The sequence below is a fragment of the Rhinopithecus roxellana genome, chromosome 13 (genome assembly GCF_007565055.1).
Source record: "Rhinopithecus roxellana isolate Shanxi Qingling chromosome 13, ASM756505v1, whole genome shotgun sequence".
Classification (NCBI taxonomy): Eukaryota; Metazoa; Chordata; class Mammalia; order Primates; family Cercopithecidae; genus Rhinopithecus; species Rhinopithecus roxellana.
This window is the reverse complement of record NC_044561.1, coordinates 132662161-132681900: the sequence shown is the minus strand read 5'-3', so window position 1 is coordinate 132681900 and position 19740 is coordinate 132662161. Positions and strand designations below refer to the sequence as shown.

General features: G+C 52.0%; 2 protein-coding genes across 6 annotated transcripts in view; both read right to left on the bottom strand.

Moving 5' to 3' along the window:
• TSPEAR (thrombospondin type laminin G domain and EAR repeats) overlaps nt 1-19740 on the bottom strand; it is an 85557-nt gene that overhangs the window by 26936 nt on the left and 38881 nt on the right. For both annotated transcript variants that reach the window (XM_010360150.2, XM_030914678.1), the window contains 6 exons: nt 9035-9273; nt 6525-6615; nt 5224-5380; nt 3877-4008; nt 2691-2917; nt 1056-1242 (listed from right to left, as the gene is read on the bottom strand). In XM_010360150.2, the coding sequence (XP_010358452.1) occupies nt 1056-1242; nt 2691-2917; nt 3877-4008; nt 5224-5380; nt 6525-6615; nt 9035-9273 (1033 nt within the window). The remainder of the gene's footprint in view (nt 1-1055; nt 1243-2690; nt 2918-3876; nt 4009-5223; nt 5381-6524; nt 6616-9034; nt 9274-19740) is intronic.
• LOC104659961 (keratin-associated protein 10-12-like) lies at nt 12254-13462 on the bottom strand. 4 transcript variants are annotated; one of them, XM_030914683.1, is made up of 3 exons: nt 13109-13462; nt 12668-12793; nt 12254-12544 (listed from the first exon to the last, which is right to left on the bottom strand). In XM_030914683.1, the coding sequence occupies exons 1-3, from the start codon at nt 13460-13462 to the stop codon at nt 12254-12256; spliced, it is 771 nt and encodes a 256-aa protein (XP_030770543.1). The 4 variants fall into 4 exon arrangements, with proteins under 4 accessions (XP_030770543.1, XP_030770541.1, XP_030770540.1 ...); XM_030914681.1 differs by having other exon boundaries at nt 12254-12494; nt 12648-13462; XM_030914680.1 differs by having other exon boundaries at nt 12668-13462.

The following is a 19740-nucleotide window of genomic DNA, read 5'->3' as shown; positions in this document are numbered from 1 at the left end:
GTCAGTCAGGTAGTTAGCCAGTTAGTCATGTAATTAGTCAGTCATGTAGTCAGTCATCAGTTAGGTAGTTAGTCATCAGTTAGTCAGGTAATTAGCTAGTCAGTCAGTCAGCTAGTCAGTCAGGTAGTTAGGTAATCAGTCAGTGAGACAGTCAGTCAATCAGTCAGTAAGGTAGTCAGGTAATTAGTAGTCAGAGAGTCAGGTAGTCATTCAGATAGTCAATCAGACAGGTAGTTAGTCAATCAGTCAGTGAGGTAGTCAGCCATAGTTAGTCAGTCAGCCAGTCAGATAGTTAGGTAATCAGTCAGTCAGTCAGCCATTCAGGTAGTCAGTCAGTCAGTCAGTCAGTCAGTCACTCTCTCTTTGAGGCAGTCAGTCAGTCAGTCAGTCAGTGAGACAGTCAGTCATTCAGTTAGCCAGTCAGATAGTCATTCAGGTGGTCAGTCAGTCAGCCAGTCAGGTAGTTAGTCAGATAATCAGTCAGTCAGGCAGTTAGCCCATCAGCTAGTTAGTCATTCAGGTTGTCAGTCAGCCAATCAGGTATCAGGTGGTCAGTCAGTCAGAGAGTCAGGTAGTCAGTAAGGTAGTCAGTCAGTCAGTCTGTGATGTAGTCAGTCAGTAAGGTAGTCAGTCAGTCAGGTAATTAGTCATGTAGTTAGTCAAGTAGTCAAGCAGTCAGGTCAATCAGTCATCAGTTAGGTAATTAGGTAGTCAGTCAGGTAGTCAGTCAGTGAGTCAGGTAGTCAGTCAGCTAGTCAGGTAGTCAGTCAGTCAGTTAGTTGTTTTCAGACAAGGAGAGAGGATGGCAGGCATTCTGTGTTGGGAGTCAGTCTGGCAGTCTATGTTTCTGGGGTGGTTCTGTTGTGGGCAGGTGCCCCAGGGACAACCAGTAGATATCCGTCCCCCAGACAGTGAGGAATGGTCCAGAATGCATGTTCACCCTGTGCTGTGTGCGGCTTACTGATTTTTAATAAGATACACATTCATCCTGCATGCAAATCTTGCTCTGCCCCTGGAATGGTTGCCTCTGGGTGTAAAGGCCACACCTGCCCTACCTTCCCGGTGGTTGGCCACCGCCAGGAAGTGCTCCCCATCCACCTCGAAGGCCTCCCAGTCTCGGGCGCTGTGTGTGGCAATGCTCTGATATGGGGTAAACTTCAGCTTTCTGTGGCTCCATTTGTAAATGACAGAGAACTCCTGACCCTTTTCATCTGGTTCAAAATTAGCCACTGCCAGGAAGATCTGAAAGAGAGTAAACCAGGACCACGTGGTTCTGCTTGGGTCGGTGCCAGGGGCCTGGTGCTGAAGGCTTCTGAACATCAGCATCTCTCTCCAGATCCATGGCTGCTACGTGGTGCAGGGACAGAGGACCGAGGCCCCCGCATTACAGGTCATCATGGTGGGATGGGCGCAGAGCTGGTCATTACATTCATCAAGACCCTTGAAAATGTCCATATTCTTTACCCAATATTTCCACTTCTATTGCTATCTGAAGGCAAAAAACACAAAAGCCAAAATTCCCAAATTCAGGAAAAGCTTCATGCACAAAAATGTTCTTCATAACCCAGATGACCAGAAAAACTCGTCACAACCTGCTCTCCCGTGTTACAGGTGTGATCGCCACGCAAAGCTGTGTCAGGGCAATGTGTGTAAAACATGAACATGGCGCAGTGTGCCCAGGGCTCATAGTGCAGCTGCGTGAACACACAGAAAGAAGGGCAAGGTGCATGGTTCATGGACAGTGTGCTTGGAGGCAAGGACACCACATGAACCTACGTACTCGCTTAGATGATGGAACGAAATATTTTCCCCTTTGCTTTTCAGAATTTTCCAATTTTTCTTGGATGCAAAGTTTTTTTTTTATAATAAAAAATCAAAACCTTATGATGTCATCAATCAAAAAAAAAATAGTTATTCACTCGCCATACTGGATGCAAATGCAGCCTGCATGAGGGTGACTATAAGCCACAAGAGAGCAGTTTCTGTCTGCTGTGCTCACTGCTTTAGCTCTGTGTCCAGACAGGGCCTGGTGGGTGTGCTTGGCACATTGTAGTCCAGTGAATGACTATTTGGGGGCAGTCAGGAGGTGCTGTCTCCAGGACATGGCTGCGTGGAGTCCAGGGAGTGGACGGAGCTAGGAAGAGGAAACCCTGTCCTTCCCATCGTGATGTCAATCATTTCCCAGACACACCACCTTGACCCTCTGCCCAGAGCAGCCCTGACAGGAAGGTGGCTGCCAGCCTGCAAAGTCCCACCCGTGGCTCCCCTGAGCCTGGCCTCAGCCTTGCATGTGGACATCGCGTGTCCTCAACATTTGAGGAAAGGAAGGATCAGGAATGTCCATCTTCTAATGTCTTTCTGAAATGATTTGTGGGTTTTTGACCAGCTCATGTAAACACTCTCAACAGGTTTTAAATGTAGTGATGAGGGGTCTATGTAGAACCGGATGGCATCTGGGAAATGGTCTAGTCTTCCATTTTGTGGGAGCTGAGCAGACTGTCTCAAAGTCACATCCTGGATTTAGGGTGGTGGGCTAATGCGTGCGACTCTGTGAGCCTTTTACCACCTGAACGAGGTGTTGACACCATGAGAAACTCCTTTACCTGCAGAATCAGTGTAGGGGCCCCGCCCGTGGACTCGGGGCTTTCCAAGTGAAAGGGAATGGAGAAAGTCACCGAACACAGACTTACCTTTTTCCCGATGGTGAAATGTCTCCAGGCCTGTGCTTGGTGCGTGGGGATGTTCTGATAGGAGACGAACTTCCCTTCCGTCCACTTGTAGACCGCGGATGTGGCTTTGCGATTGGCTGTGGCCACAAAAAGCCCCACCTGAGGGATGCGGAACACCTCGATGCCCAGGGTCTCTGAGTTGGTGAACAAGTTCTGATGCTCCTCCACGTAGTCCAGTCTTTCTTTGGCTTGTGATAGAAACATTGTGACTCGGTTAAGATTTCCAAGAACAGAAATCCAGAGTAATCCTCGTGGGAGCATGATCCCCAAGCCCCAAGCCCCAAGCCACGACTCCTGAGCCTTGGCCTCGGGCATCAGTTTCCACATTTCACTCTCACAGGAAAGGCCTGTCAAAGGGAGGCCACTCACTGCTGCCAGAGGCTTGTGATCTGTGCAACCCCCAGTGATACCGACAGGATGAAGTTTACACATTGTGGCCTTGTTAAAAGGCTCACTGCTTCTATGGCAAGTTGTGCCCTTGATCATGTGAAAGAGAGCTAGCAGCTCACACATGTGCTAGGCGGAACCTGTGCCCGTTTCTCACGGGTAACCCGTCTGGAGCATCTATCGCCACCTCCACTTACCTCCCCAGCAGCAGGAACAGGCTGCTGAGAAGGCTCGCTGTGAAAATAACCTTTTAGGCTTTTCATCTTGGATTTCATCTCTGATCTAGCGGACAGGGAGGGTGTGGGCAGAGGCAGCGGCCGGGCCACCCTACCAGGGAGGCTGCAGGGAGGCAGGCATCGTCTTCCCATAGTTCAGGAAGGGGTACCAAGTGATGCCCAGCCCTGTCAGCTCGTGTGCCATGCCCTGGAGGTTCACATTTCCAAATGACATGCACAGGCTCGAGGCTCCTGGTGGGACGGTTTCCTGTCCTGAGTGGCGCCTGCCCTGAGGAGGGCCCGTGGCTGAGAGTCCTGTGGCTCTAGGGAGGGCAGTGTCCTGGCTTGCTGGCCATCCTGGCCGCCGCTTGCTTTGGGGGTCAGTACTGATGCTGCCTGTCACTCTCAGAAGTGCCCCAGCCTGAAGGCCAAGCCTGAGGTCAGTCAGAGGTGGCTGAGGTGCCCCCTTTCCTAGCCTCCACTCCCAGTCACGCTGTGCCAGAGTGGCCCTGCATGCCAACGCCCTGGGTGCAGGGCTGCCTCACCTGCTAACACGGAGACCCACTCGTTGCCAACACACAGGTACAGCCCCTTCCGGCTAGCATCAAACCAGAACTGGGCGTCTTCCACCTCGGTGCATGGTGGCCGGGGTCCCAGCGTCACTCGAATGTTGGTTTCTGAGGGGAAGACCAGGAAGATGAGTATCTAGCAAGCCAATGCCCCCCAAGAAAGACGACACAGGAGGAGGTCCCAAACCAGGCTGCCCTGCCTCAGCCTCTGCGAGCGGGCCTGGAAGGGTCCCTGCAGGCACCTTGGCACAAGCCTGCCACATCGCTGGCGGGGAAGTGAGAACCTGGCCTACTGGTGACGAAGGACATCATGATGCCCCGTGTACGGTCAGCCCACCCTCTGTCCACTCTGAAAGGCACGGTTTTCCATCCCATTGAGACAGAAAAGCCCTGCTCCTCTGAGAGTCCTCAGCCATTGCACATGGTGCGGCCTCCTCTCGGGAGGGAGTCCCTGTTGACACTGGTATGTCTTAACTACGGCTTGGCTTGGATCTGTGACAGTTTGATTTCCTCACTTCCAGTAGTCACACCCCACTGTGGGTCCTAATTCTGCCACCTCTTGACTCTACGTGGGACAACTGTGCACCTGCCAGCCGGTGCTGGCCAGTGGTGTGACAGTATACCATGTAGCCCGGATGTGTTGGAGGTGGGGGCTCCCCTACCTGGTAACCACTAACCCTGAGGCTTAGGGGCTCGGCTGTTCTCCACTTCACTGTCCCTCGAGGTGGCCGCTGAGCAGCGGGGATGTGGTGGGGAGGGGCATTTCAGATTCTCCATGGCGGGAGTGTGGTTTAAATAAATACAGTCACCCTTGTAACTTCACACAAGAGAAAGCCAAGTGGGGAGGCCCTCTGGGCCACAGGGATTGTGGAAGACGTGAGTATAGGGCCAGAATGGGCCTGACTGGGGCGTGCTGGTCTGGATAATGGTGGGACAGAGGCGGGGTGGGGAGAAATGGCCCAAATACTGTCCTTGGGGGGCAAAAGGGGATGAGGGATGTCAGATAGCTCTGGACAAAGACTTTCTAAAGTAAGTTAGGCCTGCTGTCTGCCTGGGGTCCCCAGGAAGGGGCTGGATGGCTGTCATGGGAGTGCTTGGAGGGGAGGGCAGGATGACACTGGCCTGTCTGATGGTGCCGCCTACCTTCCTGGGGGTGGGCCCCAAGCATCTCCCTGGCCAATGTGACCGCTGCCCCCCATGGCAGTGATGAGAGGGGCAAGCGCATGGGAAGTACTGAGAGCTGAGCCCTGAGTTCCTGCCTGGTGTGAGGCCAGGGCTCTTGCGTCTGCCTTTGGTGCAGGGGTTGGCGGCCCCCCTACTAACCGTAGGGATATTTTAGCACCTCGTTATCTTCTGGCTTCCCCGTGAGAGCCTGCAGGACCCGTGGGATGGACAGCACCGCCAGTGGGGCATTCCTGCTGGGACACAGCCTTGGGGTGGCGTCTGAGCCGGGCAGCAGGACCAGCTGCCTCACCAGGCCCTGCAGAGAGAGGGACAGCTCCTTCAGGCCCATGCTGCTGGGGAGGGACCCGCTGAGGAGGGGACCACTGGGCTTGGCCCATCCAAACCCCGGAGGAGGGTGGGGTGGGTGGAATCTAACCTTTTGCAGAGGTAAGTGGGAAGAGTTTACATGATGGTTATTGAGAAGGCCGTGGGAGCAATGGTGAAGAATTGCCCCCCTTCCGAGGGAACTGAACCACAGAAGGGTTTTTTTGTGTGAACTTAGAGTGACTGGCTACTCTGCTCATCCAACAGCCCATCCATCTATCTGTTCATCCATGCATTCATCCATCCATCCATCCACCCACCCATTCACCCACCACTCATCCATCCACCCCTCCATCCACCCCTCCATTCGTCCATCCATTTGTCCATCCATCCTTCCAACCCATTCATCCATCACTCATTCATTCATCCCTCCATTCACCCATCCATTCATCTTTCTTTCCATCTGTTCATCTCTCCATCCATCCATCCATCCATTGTCCATCCCTCCATCTGCCCATCCATTCATCCATCTGTCCAAACATGCATCGATAAATATTCAGAGCATCTGCTATATGCCACACATGGCTCTAGACACTGGACTCAGCAGGGAACAAAGACCTCTAGCCTCATGGAGTGAGATCCCCGCTCACACGTGGGTGGAGACACAGGCACTGAGCAGACACACAGCTGGCCTAAGAGCAGTCAGCACTACTGAGGAAAGACTGCTCCGGGGAAGGGACTGCAGGGCGGAGTGTGGGCATCGGCTCAGTGTGGTGGGGGCAGCCTGAAGAGGACCGTTGGGCAGGGACCCAAGACCATGAGGGAGGAGGGTGCCAGGAGGAAACAGCAGTGTGAAGGCGCTGTGGCAGAGACTCCACGCACGCTGTGCCTTCTTTTCCCAAGAGGAAACAGCAGTGTGAAGGCGCTGTGGCAGAGACTCCACGCACGCTGTGCCTTCTTTTCCCAAGAGGAAACAGCAGTGTGAAGGCGCTGTGGCAGAGACTCCACGCACGCCGTGCCTTCTTTCCCCAGTTAGCACATTCAAGGATCTGTTTAACTAGAGCAGTAGGACAACGGGCCTGGGGCAGTCCCATTCCACAGCACGGGTGTTGGGAGGGCAGCCCCTCCATACTCACCGTGAACAGGCCTTTGGCTCTCCTCCGGCTGCCGACGAAGAATCGAGCTCCTCTCACTGACAGGGTGGCCGGGAAGGGCACATCGGCCATTCTGAAAATATCAGAGGACAACGTTAGGGCCACAGGAGAGCGGTCGTACCAGTTTACTCACAGAAGCAGCGGGAACGAGCCCCTCACTAAGCAGCATGCATCCGTGCTGTGGCTGCCACACAAAGGACGGCACACAGGGCCGATCGCCTGCACGGCTCTGGAGGCCAGTAGCCTGGATCAAGCTGGGGCAGGGTTTCTCCAAAGGCTCCAGAGGAGGACACTTCCTCGACTCATCAGCTTTTGGTGGCTCCAGGTGCTCCCCGTGACCTGTGGCCATGTCACTCCGGTGTCCACCTCTCCCCTTATCTGTCTCCTGGTAAGGATCCTAGTCGCACTGAAGCAGGGCCCGCCTCACTCCAGGATGACCTCAGCTTGACTTGACTGTAAAGACCGTGTTTCCAGGTAAGGTCACGTTCATGGGTGCTGGGTGGACATGAATTCTGGGGAGCCCTTCACCCCAGGGCCAGGGCCTTCTGCAGAAGTGTGTGGTGACATGCTTAGTGGTTCTCCCCATCTCATGGTGAATGTGCCGTGGCTTCAGCCTGTACAGGGTCCTCCGGCCCACTCACCCTCCCTCCACTGAGCTCCTGTACCATCACCCAGCCTGGGGTGCTGGGACACATGGCTTCAGGGCAGGAGGGAGGCTGCTGACCCGCGAGGGTGTCAGGAGCAGGCGGTCTTGATGAGTGAGTAGAGGCTGAACACCGGAGATGGAGCAAGGTGGGTACCCGCTGGGGAACGGCATGGCTAGAGCTCCTGGGTGGAAGAGTAGGGGTGCCTTCGGTCTTGCCTCCCTGCCACGCTGCCACTGTCTCTTGTAAAACGTCTGCTCCTTCCAGTCTTTGCCATCTGGCTGCAGCTGGCCATGGTGAGCTCAGCTCCTGCCCTGCTGTCCCAGAAGGCCCCGTCCTCTGCACACAGCTTGGTCTCTGCTAGGGTCCAGGCTTCTGGCCCCCCGAGCCCTGGCCTGTACCTTCCATGGCAGCCTGCCAAGGACTTAAGTTCTTCCCGTGGCCACAATTGGCTCCAGGCCTGTGACTCTTCATGTCCCACCATCTCCCCCAGGAAGTCCACTTTTAATATTCGGGGAATATTCTTAATCATTATGCTTTCGACCCTAATTTCTTCCTTTCTCCTGAGGAGGCAGGTGAACGTTTGTGCAGGCCTCAGGTGCTGCGGCCACATCATTCCTAGCTGCTGTGGCAAAGCCAGAAGTCAGGTGGCGTCATGCCCAGCCAGAAAGACTTTCTTTAGGGGTGGGAAGCCGCTGCCAGGTCAGGTTGTCTTCAGCCCGCACAGCACCTCCCTGGGAGACTCTCAACTCTCGGGACCGGAGAACTCGTTACCCTCCTAAGGGCCCGAATGAGTTTGGGGGAGGGTGGGAGAGAGGCTATGATAAAAGTGTGTTTAAACTAACTGCATAATAAAAATAATTGTGAGATAAGTTTCATAACAAAACAGAAGATCCTACCTTTGAAAGTAATATTTGAAATCATAATTTAATAGATTTAATATAAACTGGATCATTTGCAATTAAAAAGACAGAAGCACAGTGCTACTCCACAGTGGTAGATCCTGACATGGGTAACCAACTGGCTGAGCTATGGGGACTGAGGGCTCCTGTCCAGGGGACCTACTGTCAGGCCACAGAAACCAGGTGACGTCAAAAACGAGAAGCAAACTCGGCTTCCAAAAGCCCCCACTGTGTCCAGGGCTACAAAGGATAATCTTGTGCTCATTTGGAGTTTTTGTCAATATTTGCTCCCTCATCCTCGAGGAACCTGCCATGTGGAGTCACGAAGCCAGGCCTGGGCCTCCAGCCTGGAGGTTGGGAAAGGAGTTACTCTGACTTCCTGCTGCTGCCTGATGTGATGTTAACGCCCTCCCCACAGTGCTGGTCCCCTGCCAAGTCCCCTGAGCTACTTTTCTGGAAAAGGAGTGTGCTTGGTGTGATCGCCCTTACCTGGTTCTAAGCCACTGACTCTGATGTGCAGCGGGTTTTGTGTTCAAGGTATGGAGAAACATTAAAATGTGGGTTTTGACAGCAGTGTGCTTCCTAAACACTCCCTGGATTCCCCTTCCAGCCCGAATCCAGGGCATCACTCACCACCTGCTCTTGCCAATGCCCACTCTGCCCACAGATGGTGAGCTTGCCTCGCCCCATGCAGCCCTTCAGAGGCTCACGCGGATCCTGACCTGACCTCCCCTGGTCAGCCCCTGCCTCATGAAAGGCTCCTGCCCCCTGGGCAGCTCCTGCCCCGTGGATGGCTCCTGCCCCTCCACCCCATGACTCCTGGACCTAGTTGGCTCCTGCCCCAGGACAGCTCCTGCCGGTGTTGCCCGGCGAGCATGGCTGAAGGACGCCTGGCCTGGCAGGACTCTGCGGGCCGCAGGTGCACCCTCCCCGGGTGGGTACCTACATGTCTACTGGGAGGCCGCAGTCCGTGGTGAGGGAGAAGACGCCTGCAGACACAGCCAGGACCAGCGTGTGCCAGCGACTGTCCACCAGGGCCGGGCTGCGGAAGGACACTCGGGTCTGCCAGGCGCCGGCCCTGTCCTTGCGAAGGAACAGGAAGTGCAGCTGGGCAGGCGAGAACCGCAGGCCGAGCAGCAGCAGGTCGCTCTCCTCCGCCACCACCGTCAGCAGGTACTCGTTCCTCTGCAGGAAGAGGGCCAGGCTCAGGATGGGACGGGGGTAGGGGTTGGGCACGGGGGCAGGGCAGATAGGAAGGGCAGAGGTGATGAGCACAGGTGGTGAGAGGAGCAGGGGCTGACTGGAGGGGCGGGGCGAGGTGAGGGGGTGTGGTGGATGGGAAGTGCAGGGCAGATAGGGGCCCTCTAATTAGCCCTCTAATAGGGATGGATGGGGTTGATGGAGGGCTAGGGCTGGTGCGAGGGGTGGGGCTGGTGCGAGGAGTGGGGCTGGTGTGAAGGGGTGGGGCTGGTGCAAGGGGTGGGGCTAGTGTGAGGAGGTGGGGCTGGTGTGAGAGGGTGGGGCTGGTGTGAGGGGGTGGAGCTGGTGTGTGGGGGTAGGGCTGGTGTGAGGGGGCGGGACTGGTGTGTGAGGGGTGGGGTTGGTATGTGACAGGGCTGATGTGTGAGAGGTGGGGCTGCTGGGCCAGGGGCAAGGCTGGCGCCAGGGAGTAGGGACTGGCTTAGTCAGGAGCACGGGTCCATGGTAAAACCAAAGGCACCCCCACACACTAGGATGGCTAATGCCCAAAGAACAGAATGTGTTATGCTGGCGACGATGTGGAGAAACTGGAACTCTTGTGCGCTGTTGGTGGGAAACTAAAATTGTACAGCCACTGTGGAAAACAGTGGCTCAAAAAGTTACAAACAGAATGACCAAATGATTCAGCAATTTCACTACTGGGTCCATTCTCAAAGGAATTGAAAGAGATACTTGTACACCCATGTTCATAGCAGCTTTACTCACAATTGCCAAAAGGTAGAAGCAACACAAGTGTCCATGAACAGATGCCTGGGTAAACACAATGTGGTCCATCCACACAGTGGAATGTCAGTCAGCCATAAAGAGGGAAGGAAATGCTGACACACACTACGACATGGATGAACCTTGGTGATGTTCCGCTTATATGAGGTCACTAGACTGGTCAGATTCACGGAGACAAAGGTAGAATGGTGGGTGCTGGGGCTGGGGGGTGACGGGGAGTGAGTGTTTAATGGGTGTGGAGTTTCAGTGTTGGGAGACGAAGAAGTTCTGGAGATGAACGGTGGTGATGGCTGCACAACAACATTAATGTCCTGAATGCCACTGACTGTACCCCTAAAAATCGTTTCGATGGTAAATTTTATGTTATGTGTATTTTACGACAATTAAAAAACAAGAACGAATACAAATGCAGTGTCCACCAAGACCCCAGAGCTTTTTGGCTTCCTTTCCAATTTGGGTTATGTGAAACGAAGTACTTGATTATACTTATTTGCAATTTAGATTCCATTAACTCCTAGCCTAACACAAGTAAAGAATTGAAAGTGATTAAGCCTGAAAGGTAAAGCAGGTGTGAAAAGTTAGAGAGTATACAGTCATGTGTGGCCAGACCATGTTTCAGCCGACCGTGCACAGCACAGGGGATGGTGGTCCTGTAAGAGTATAACACTGACTTCTTACTGTACCTTGTCTGTGTTTAGAAACACAAATACACTGTTTGTACACTGCGACTGCCTGCAGTATTCACACTGTAGCGTGCTGTAAGGTTTGCAGCTAGGAGCCATAGAACCTTGGTGTGTAGTGTGTGCACCATACAGCCTAGGTGTGTAGTGGGCTGCACCGTCTAGGTTCATGTAAATACACTCGGTGATGTTCACACGATGACAAAATCGCCTAAAAAATGCATTCCTCAAAACGTAATCCCGTCATTAAGCAACACATGACTTTGCCCATGTAAAACTGGAAGCCATATTCTAGGCAGCCACTTTTCTAAAGAAGCTAATCACCCTCTATGGTCTGCTTTTTTTTTTTTTTTTTTTGAGACAGAGTCTCGCTCTGTCACCCAGGCTGGAGTGCAGTGGCGCAATCTCAGCTCACTGCAAGCTCCCCCTCCCGGGTTCAAGCGATTCTCCTGCCTCATCCTCCTGAGTAGCTGGGATTACAGGTGTGCACCACCATGCCAGGCTAATTTTTGTACTTTTTAGTAGAGACAGGGTTTCACCATGTTGGTCAGGCTGGTCTCAAACTCCTGGCCTTGTGATCCGCCCACCTTGGCCTCCCAAAGTGCTGGGATTACAGGCGTGAGCCACTGTGCCCGGCCACAGTCTGCATATTTAATTTAATGTTCAATTCAGCAAAACCCACTTGTCCTAGTTTGGGTCCCATGCCCCTGGTTGTCCTGGGAGTGGAGAGGACAACCCAGCCCCTTTGATGTCTGTGGTGGGAGGTGGCCACCTGAACTCACCGCCCTCCCCATGAGAGGGAACACTTGCAGCTGGAGGCTTTCAGAGCATGGGTGTGATGTGTGGATGCCAGTAAGTGACAAAGGAAAGACAAAATCCTTCCAGTGATGGTGGGAACATTAGGGAGCCCTGAGGTGGGGCAGGGAGCTGGCTGGGAAGGGAGAGCTGAGCCCACAGCCAGGAGAATTGTGGCAGGGAGTCTCCACCCCAGCCCTGCTCACACCCAGGGCATAAGGGGGCTGAGCAGGACTGAGCCTTCCTGGATGTGGCCGGAGTCCCACTTGGTAACCCGTCCAGAGGAGGCAGGCCACTGCCCTCACTCCTAAAAACAGTCATGGCTGGAGGAGACCAATGTCAGCTCACACCATGTGTCCCCCCAGGAGCACAACAGGAAAAGAGAATGGTGACCAAGGAGAGTTTATTGGGGAGCAGGAGGAGGTGCTGACAGGCTCAAGTTGAGGCCAAGTGACCCAGTGCAGAGAAGCTGGGAGGGAGGACAGGGGACCCAGCAGGCAGGTGGGTACCTGCTGGGAGGCAGGAGCTGGGGAGCAGCGAGGATGGGACTCCTGGGAGCAAGGAGGGGGAAGTCACCTCAGCACAGGGGAGACACGGGGACCCCATCCCAGGTGGGGGCAGCCACCTAACCCAGGTCAGGACCTGAACCTGGCTGGCCCTGGGGGACATGTCCGTCAGCAGCTGGACTCCTGGCCTGAGAAGAGGCCTCAGCAGGCCGGGCGGGAGCACGTGGGGCGGCAGAGGAGGGACACGCAGGAGGCCGGGCGGCAGCAGCTGGGCTGGCAGGAGGAGGTGGGGGCACAGCAGGAGGGGACGGGCACGCAGCAGGTGGAGCTGCACACGGGGCGGCAGAGGAGGGACACGGAGGAGGAGGGTCTGCAGCAGGAGGAGGTGCAGCAAGCCGGCTGGCAGCTAGACTGCTGGCAGCACAGATAGGAAGCCCCAGAGGACACAGGCACGCAGCAGACGGGCTTGCAGCAGACAGGCACACAGCAGGCCTGCTGGCAGGAGGAAGAGGCACAGCAAACTGGCTGGCAGCTAGACTGCTGGCAGCATGAGGAAGCCCCACAGCAGACAGGCACACGGCACACAGGCTTGCAGCAGACGGGCACACAGCAGGCCTGCTGACACGGGGAAGAGGTGCAGCAAGCCGGCTGGCAGCTAGACTGCTGGCAGCATGAAGAGGAATCCCCAGAACAGGTGGGCACACAGCACGCAGGCTTGCAGCAGACGGGCACGCAGCAGACCTGCTGGCAGGGGGAGGAGGTGCAGCAAGCCGGCTGGCAGCTAGACTGCTGGCAGCAAGAGGGTGTGCAGGAGCTGGTGCAGCCTGATTGGCAGGGGCTGGGCTCACAGGGGCTGGACACAGAGCTCACACAGCTAGACTGCTGACAGCACAAAGAGGAAATCCCAGAGCAGATGGGCTTGCAGCAGACAGGCACACAGCAGGCCTGCTGGCAGGGGGAGGAGGTGCAGCAAGCTGGCTGGCAGCTAGACTGCTGGCAGCATGAAGAAGAAGCCCCACTGTAGACGGGCACACAGCACACAGGCTTGCAGCAGACAGGCACGCAGCAGGCCTGCTGGCAGGGGGAGGAGGTGCAGCAAGCCGGCTGGCAGCTAGACTGCTGGCAGCATGAGGACGTGCAGGAGCTGGTGCAGCCTGATTGGCAGGGGCTGGGCTCACAGGTCGCCTGGCAGCAGGGACTGGACACACAGCTCACTGGGGTGCAGACCAGGGTCAGGCAGGGGGCTGGGGCACAGCAGCTGGGGGCGCAGCAGGGGGGCTCGCAGCAGCTCTCTGGGCAGTCGTCCACCTGCCAGGAGGAATCAGTGCAAGAGTCACCAGATCTGGGCAGGCAGACCCGGCTGCTATAGCTCAGATCACTGGAGCAGACGGACATGGCGGATGCGGCCATACTGGGGGTTGAGCTGGGGGTGTGTGTGAGTGAGCGAGTGTGTGTGTGTGAGTGAGTGTGTGTGAGTGTGTGAGTGAGTGTGTGTGTGTGAGTGTGAATGCCTGAGGTGCTGTGGGCAGCTGGGCTTTTATATCTGGCTAGGGTGTGTGTTGTTCTAGCTGGAGGCTCCAGGAGTCTTCCCTTTCCTTGTTGGTGTTTTGAGCTGGGTCCTTGGAGTCCTCATTCATTCTAGTTTATTTACACACAACAGCATTTGCCCAGCCTGTAAAATCCCTGATTAGGGTTGAGGGCTGGGTTGATGCCCTGTTCTGTGCCTGGTGCTCTAAGCAGACATTTGACAGAACATGTATCCTCAGCATGCAGCCTGTCTTTTGAGCTGTGCACTCTGTCATGTTGCAGGGGACCTGAATTCCCAGACTCTGTGCCTGGGCAACAGGGCGCCGAAAGTCGGGACAGAGCGAGGGCCCCTCTGATGAGCGCTGCTATGAGCTGAAGACGCCCTGCACGCAGAGAAGGGCTGAACAGCAGGCTGGAGTCACTGCGGCGAGAAGGAGTTAACGGGAAGAGAGAAAGAAGGGGTCTCACACACAATGCAGAATGACACAGATGGCATATATAGGAGAAAACTTAAGAGAAACGTGATTCTTCCAGAATATCCAATGTTCATCAAACAGGATTTTCCAGAAAGAGAGCGGCAAAAGGAAGAAATCGAAATCGGAGAAAACTTCCCAGGATGGAATGAAACCAAAGGTCTTCAGATTTGAAATTTTACCAAATATGGGACAAACTGAACGGAGAATGGTGCACATCTGGACAGGCTGGTGACACTTCTGACACCAAATATAAAGAAAAGCCCTAACAACCTCCAGAGAGACTGGCATCCTACTGCAGCTTAGAAAATCCACATGTCCAAAGACAATCGAACCAAGTCTTCAGTCTGCAGGAAAGTTACTAGCAATATTGAACTCTACTAAATCATCTGGTCTACGGAAATCAGAGCGTTTCACACAATGTAACTATGAAAATGTCTTCAGAGCATATAGTCTCACAAAACAAAAAGCAGCTTCAAAGAAAGTACAATATATAAAAGAATAAAGAGCAAAAAAAAAAAAAAAAAACAAAAATTAGGTTCTTAACTTCTTTAGGGAGAGGAAGTACACCTGCTTCCCTTAACCTTATAGAACCAAGTAGCAATGATTAATCCTCCTCCTCCTCATCCTCCTCCTCCTCATCCTCCTCGTCATCCTCCTCTTCCTCCTCTTGTTCCTTCTCCTCCTCCTCCTCGTCCTCCTCTTCCTCCTTGTCCTCCTCCTCCTCATCCTCCTGCCCTCTCCCCCTCTCTTCCCTTCTTCATTTAATTCACCCTTTGTGGTGCATAGTTCCATGAATTTTGACAAGTATTTCAAGTCCTGTATCTACCACCAAAGTGCCAGACAGAGGAATTCCAGCAGCCTCAAAAATCCCCTGGTGTTGACTCACTGTCTCTTTTAGAATGTCATGTAACTTGGACATTCAGTGTGTAGAATAATGAATGGAATCATGCAATATGCCGCCCGGCAGGTCTCACTTGTTTCGCTTAGCAAAATGTGCTTGGGATTCATCCAAGTTGTGCTGTATGTCAATAGTTTATTGCTTTTAATTGCTCAGTAGTATTCCATTGTATGGATATACCACAGGTTGTTTACCCATTCAATGACTGAAGGATGTTTTGTCTTCTGTTTTGATGATTATGGACAAAGCTTCTGTAAACATTATTTGTGTACAGTTTTTGGCAGCCTTGAACTCCTGGGCTCAAGTGATACTCCTGCCTTAGCCTCCCGAGTAGCTGGGACGATATGCACATGCCACCTGCCCAGGTAATTTTAAAGTTTTTGTATGGATGGAGTCTCGCTCTATTGCCCAGGCTGGTCTTGAACTCCTGACCTCAAGCAATCCTCCCAATTCAGCCTCTCAAAATGCTGGGATTACAGGTGTGATCCACCCCTCTGGCCCCTTTTTGCTCTTTTAATGCTTGTGGGATATGTGGTAAGGCCTCTTCTTCCCTTCCTGATACTGACAATTTGTGTCTCTGTTATCTTTTCCCAGTAAGTTGAACTAGATGTTTATTAAATTTATCTTTTCAAAGAGCAAGCTTTGGTTTCATTGATGATCACATTGTTTTATTATTTTTCACTTAATCAATTTCTGCATTTATCTTTACTGTTTCATACTTTATGCCTGCTTCAGGATTAACTTAGTCCTTTTTTCATTTAAAAACTTTAACCTCTATGTCATTTTATGTCAAGTGTACTTCTTGCAAGAAGCATCGTTGAGATTTGCCTTTTTATCTAATCTGACAGTCTCTTTTCCATGCCTCCTTCTCTCTCTTCGTGAGAACCCCAGTTACATGTATTGAGGTTACTGGATGTTTCCTACAACTCACTAGTGCTTTGTTTTTTTGTCTCTGTGTTTCCGTTTAGACCGTTTCTATTGCTATGTCTTCATATTCACTTGATTTTTCTTCTGCAGTGTTTATTCTGCTGTTAATCTCATCCAGTGTAATTTTCACCTCAGGTATTCTTTCCCTCTCTAGATGTTCTATTTGTGTCTTCTTTAAAAAGATCCTCCTTGTCTTTCCTTAATATGCCTACCTTTTCTCTAACTTCTTGAATATATGGAATATAGTTTTGACTCTTTAATGTCCGTGCTTACTAAGTCTATGATCTGTGACATTTCTGAGTTGGTTTCAACTGATCTGATCCTTAATAGGTGCCACATTTTCCTGCCTCTTTGCATGCCTGGTAGTTTTTGAATGGATGCCCAGCATTGTGAATTTTATGTTATTGGGTGCTGGATATTTTGATTCCTACCAATGCTCTTGAGCTGTGTTCTAGGGTGCCACAGTTAAGTTACTGGAAAGCTCATTATCTTGCAGCTTGCCTATAAGCTGGGTTAGGCAGGACTGGACCAGTGGCTACTCTAGGGCTAGTTATGCTTCCACTTCTGAGTCATCTACCCAATGCCTTGAAAACTACGAGGCTTTTCCACCCCAGCAGGTGGGAGTAGGCACTATTTCTGGCTCTGTTTGGTCTCTGAGGGTTATGGCACCTAGTTTTATCAGTTCTGCCCAGTCTCAGTCTCACACACATTTGCTGGTCATTACTAAGCTGAAGATTTGGGGGGACCTCTGTGGATGCTGGCAGCTCTCTTGGTGCAGCCCTTTCCCTGCTGGCACCCTGTCCCAGGAACATGAACTGCCTTGGTCTTCCTTGCCTCCCAGATCCATCTCTGAAACCCAGGTTCCCCTGTCTGCACTGTCTCCTGGAAACTCTCTAAGCAGGGTGTTGGGAGGGATGGTCATGAGACTTCTGTGTTTGCCTCCTGCTCTCAGGGGTGCCTGTGCTGTGCTGCCTCAAGTCCAATATCCCAAACCACTGTTGCATGATTTTGATAATTGTTTCAGTTGGCCCGGGTGGGAAAGTCCATCCAGTCCTTCTTACTCCATCCTGGTGTGTTACTGAAACATGCGGGGTTCAGTCTGGGTCCTGCTGTTCACACACAAAAAGCCAGTCACTGAGACGATCAGTTGCCCAGGAAGAAGGCGTTAGTCGGGTGCTGCAGCGGAGGAGATGCGAGTTCAGTCTCAGATCCATCTTCCTGACTAAAACCAGGGGTTTATGTAGCAGGGAGGAAATGTAACAGTGTGTAAAACAAAGGCCTCTCAAAAAAGTATCAGTGAGCTTTTTGCTCATTCAATCAATCAGTCAATCACCAGATCACCACATCCTGACAATGAGGCATGGGACCCCTTGTTCATCATCATTGCTTCCTTGCCCAGATAAAGCAAAGGTTTTGTTTTTATTTTTGTGTTTTGTTTTTTTGAGACAGAGTCTCACTCTGTTGTCCAGGCTGGAGTGCAGTGGCAGGATCCCTGCTCACTGGAACCTCCGCCTCCCAGGTTCAAGCAGTTTTCCTGGCTCAGCCTCACAAGTAGCTGGGACTACAGGCGCCCGCCACCACACCCAGCTAATTTTGTATTTTTAGTAGAGACGGGGTTTCACCATGTTAGCCAGGCTGGTCTCGAACTCCTGACCTCAGGTGATTTGCCTGGTTTGGCCTCCCTAAGTGCTGGGATTACAGATAAAGCAAAGTCTTGAGCTTTAAGACCAGAAGGATCAATTTCTATGTTTATCAAAACAAAACAAAACAAAAGCAAAAACAAACAAAAAAAACTACCTATGGGGCTATTAGGCCTTTCTCCACTGGAAGTGGACTTTCTGTTCTGCTCAACTTTGTTTCCACTCCAGGCTCCTTACCCTCAGGTTGGGAGACAGAGGGACCCTTCCATGGAAGGCAGCCCTGGTGACTCAGGCTCAAGAGTTCACAGTGACCGAGTCCAGCCCTGTCAGGCTTCTCCCTGTGGCCACTGGTGTCCATGGCTGATGGAGAGGAGGGACCTGCCCAGCTGCAGGGGCTGCTTGCACTCTGGCCCCCTTTCCAGGCGGTGCTGGGCTTCTCCCATCCTCAGGCTGCTGCTCCTGGCAGTGCTCCCCTGGGCGTCCTCCTGCACAGACCTCAGCAACACTGGCTTCTGGGCCTGGTTCCTACCCACTCGCATTTTGGGCCCTTGGGCGATATCTTGCCATTAAGTTCTGTCCTAAATGGAACCCATGGGTTTTTCTTTTTCTATCTGGTAATTCTGTTTCTATTTGGGATTTAGGGAGATTTAGAAACTATGCCTCAGGGAGCACCATGTTTCTGGGATCCACCTCTCCCCCTCCGAACATTCCTTCTTGATTCTAGTAAATGAAAATTCATAGCAAAAAGGAAATAGAAAGACTTGGTTTAAAAATAAAAGGTTTCTGCTTAAACCCCACAGCAAACACCGTGTGCAGTGGTGAACCTTTGACACTTTCTCATGAAAGTCAGGAACAATCAAGGATTCTTTGAATTTTATTCAGCATCATCCTGGGTGTTCAAAGTAATGTTGCTACAGGAAAAACAGTAGAAATGGGAGTTTTAAAGATTGGAAATGAGAAGTTAAATTCTCCTGATTTTCAAATGATAAGCTCATCTACACAGAAAAAGCCAAGAAAATCAATGACAAACTGTAAGAACTAATGAGAGAACTTGCAAAGGAAAGGAGCTAAACCTATGGTTTGATATGAAGACAATATATATATATGAATAATTTATATAGATATATATGTAAGATTTATATACTAAGACAACATAATAGAAAACTGTCCCCCATTCACACTAGTGAAACATCCCTATGAAATACCTAGGAATTAACCCAAAGAGGAATATTTTAGACCTATAGAAGAAAATGATAGAATTCTAAATGGACCTATTGTACTCTGTAACTGCAAGGCAAGACAATATGAACAATTACAGTTTCCTCCTACATGTTTAAAAGCTCAGTGCAATCCCAATAAAAATTATAGCAGTTTAAAAAATACTTGAAAAGCTTTCTAAAATTAATCGCGAACAAGCTAGAATCAGCATTTTTAGAAAATAAGATAGTGGCACTTTCCTTATGAGCTGTTAGGATATATTATGAGGCTGAATAACATGGGTAAGACATCTGGAATGGATGCAAGGATAGATCAAGAGATTCATAGAACAAAATACAAAATACAGATTTCAGAAGCAGACTCTACAAACATTTTTATCAGGGGAAAGAGATGTTTCAAATGGGAGTTGGAGAGAACAAACTAACTTTACAAAAGGACAGTTGGCTATTGGTGGAAGAGAAAGATGAACATGTCATACCTCACACAAGTCGTATCAGCAATTGGGGCAAGAAGTTGAATCTAGGCAATAACAATGAAACCAGTATCAGCAAATGTAGGCCGTTTCCAGTCTCAGGGAGTGTGCTATACATAAGCAATGACGGGTTTGGAAATATTTGGAGTGCATGTGATGGACAGAGGATCCCCAGCCCTAAATCCATAAGGAAAACACACAGCATGATGGAAAATGGGCTAGGAATGGGAACAGGAAACTGTGGGCGGCCATGCACTTAGGCCATAGTGGGTTCCCAGTAGCCGTCAGTGCAGAGGGCAGGGAGCTGAGAGCACCACAGGCCGAGCCAGGCTCACACAGGGTCCCCCAGTCACTGAGGGCACTGGGCAGCAATCACATGCCCCCGCACCCCCCCCACCCAGGTTCCACCTCACTTTCCGTGGCGTTTCTACCCCGGCTGTGACTACAGCCACGGCAGCACCACATCCATCAGGCTGTGGTCGGCCTGGCTGTGGGGCGACTGCAGCATCCCGGGCGGGCATTCTCATCAG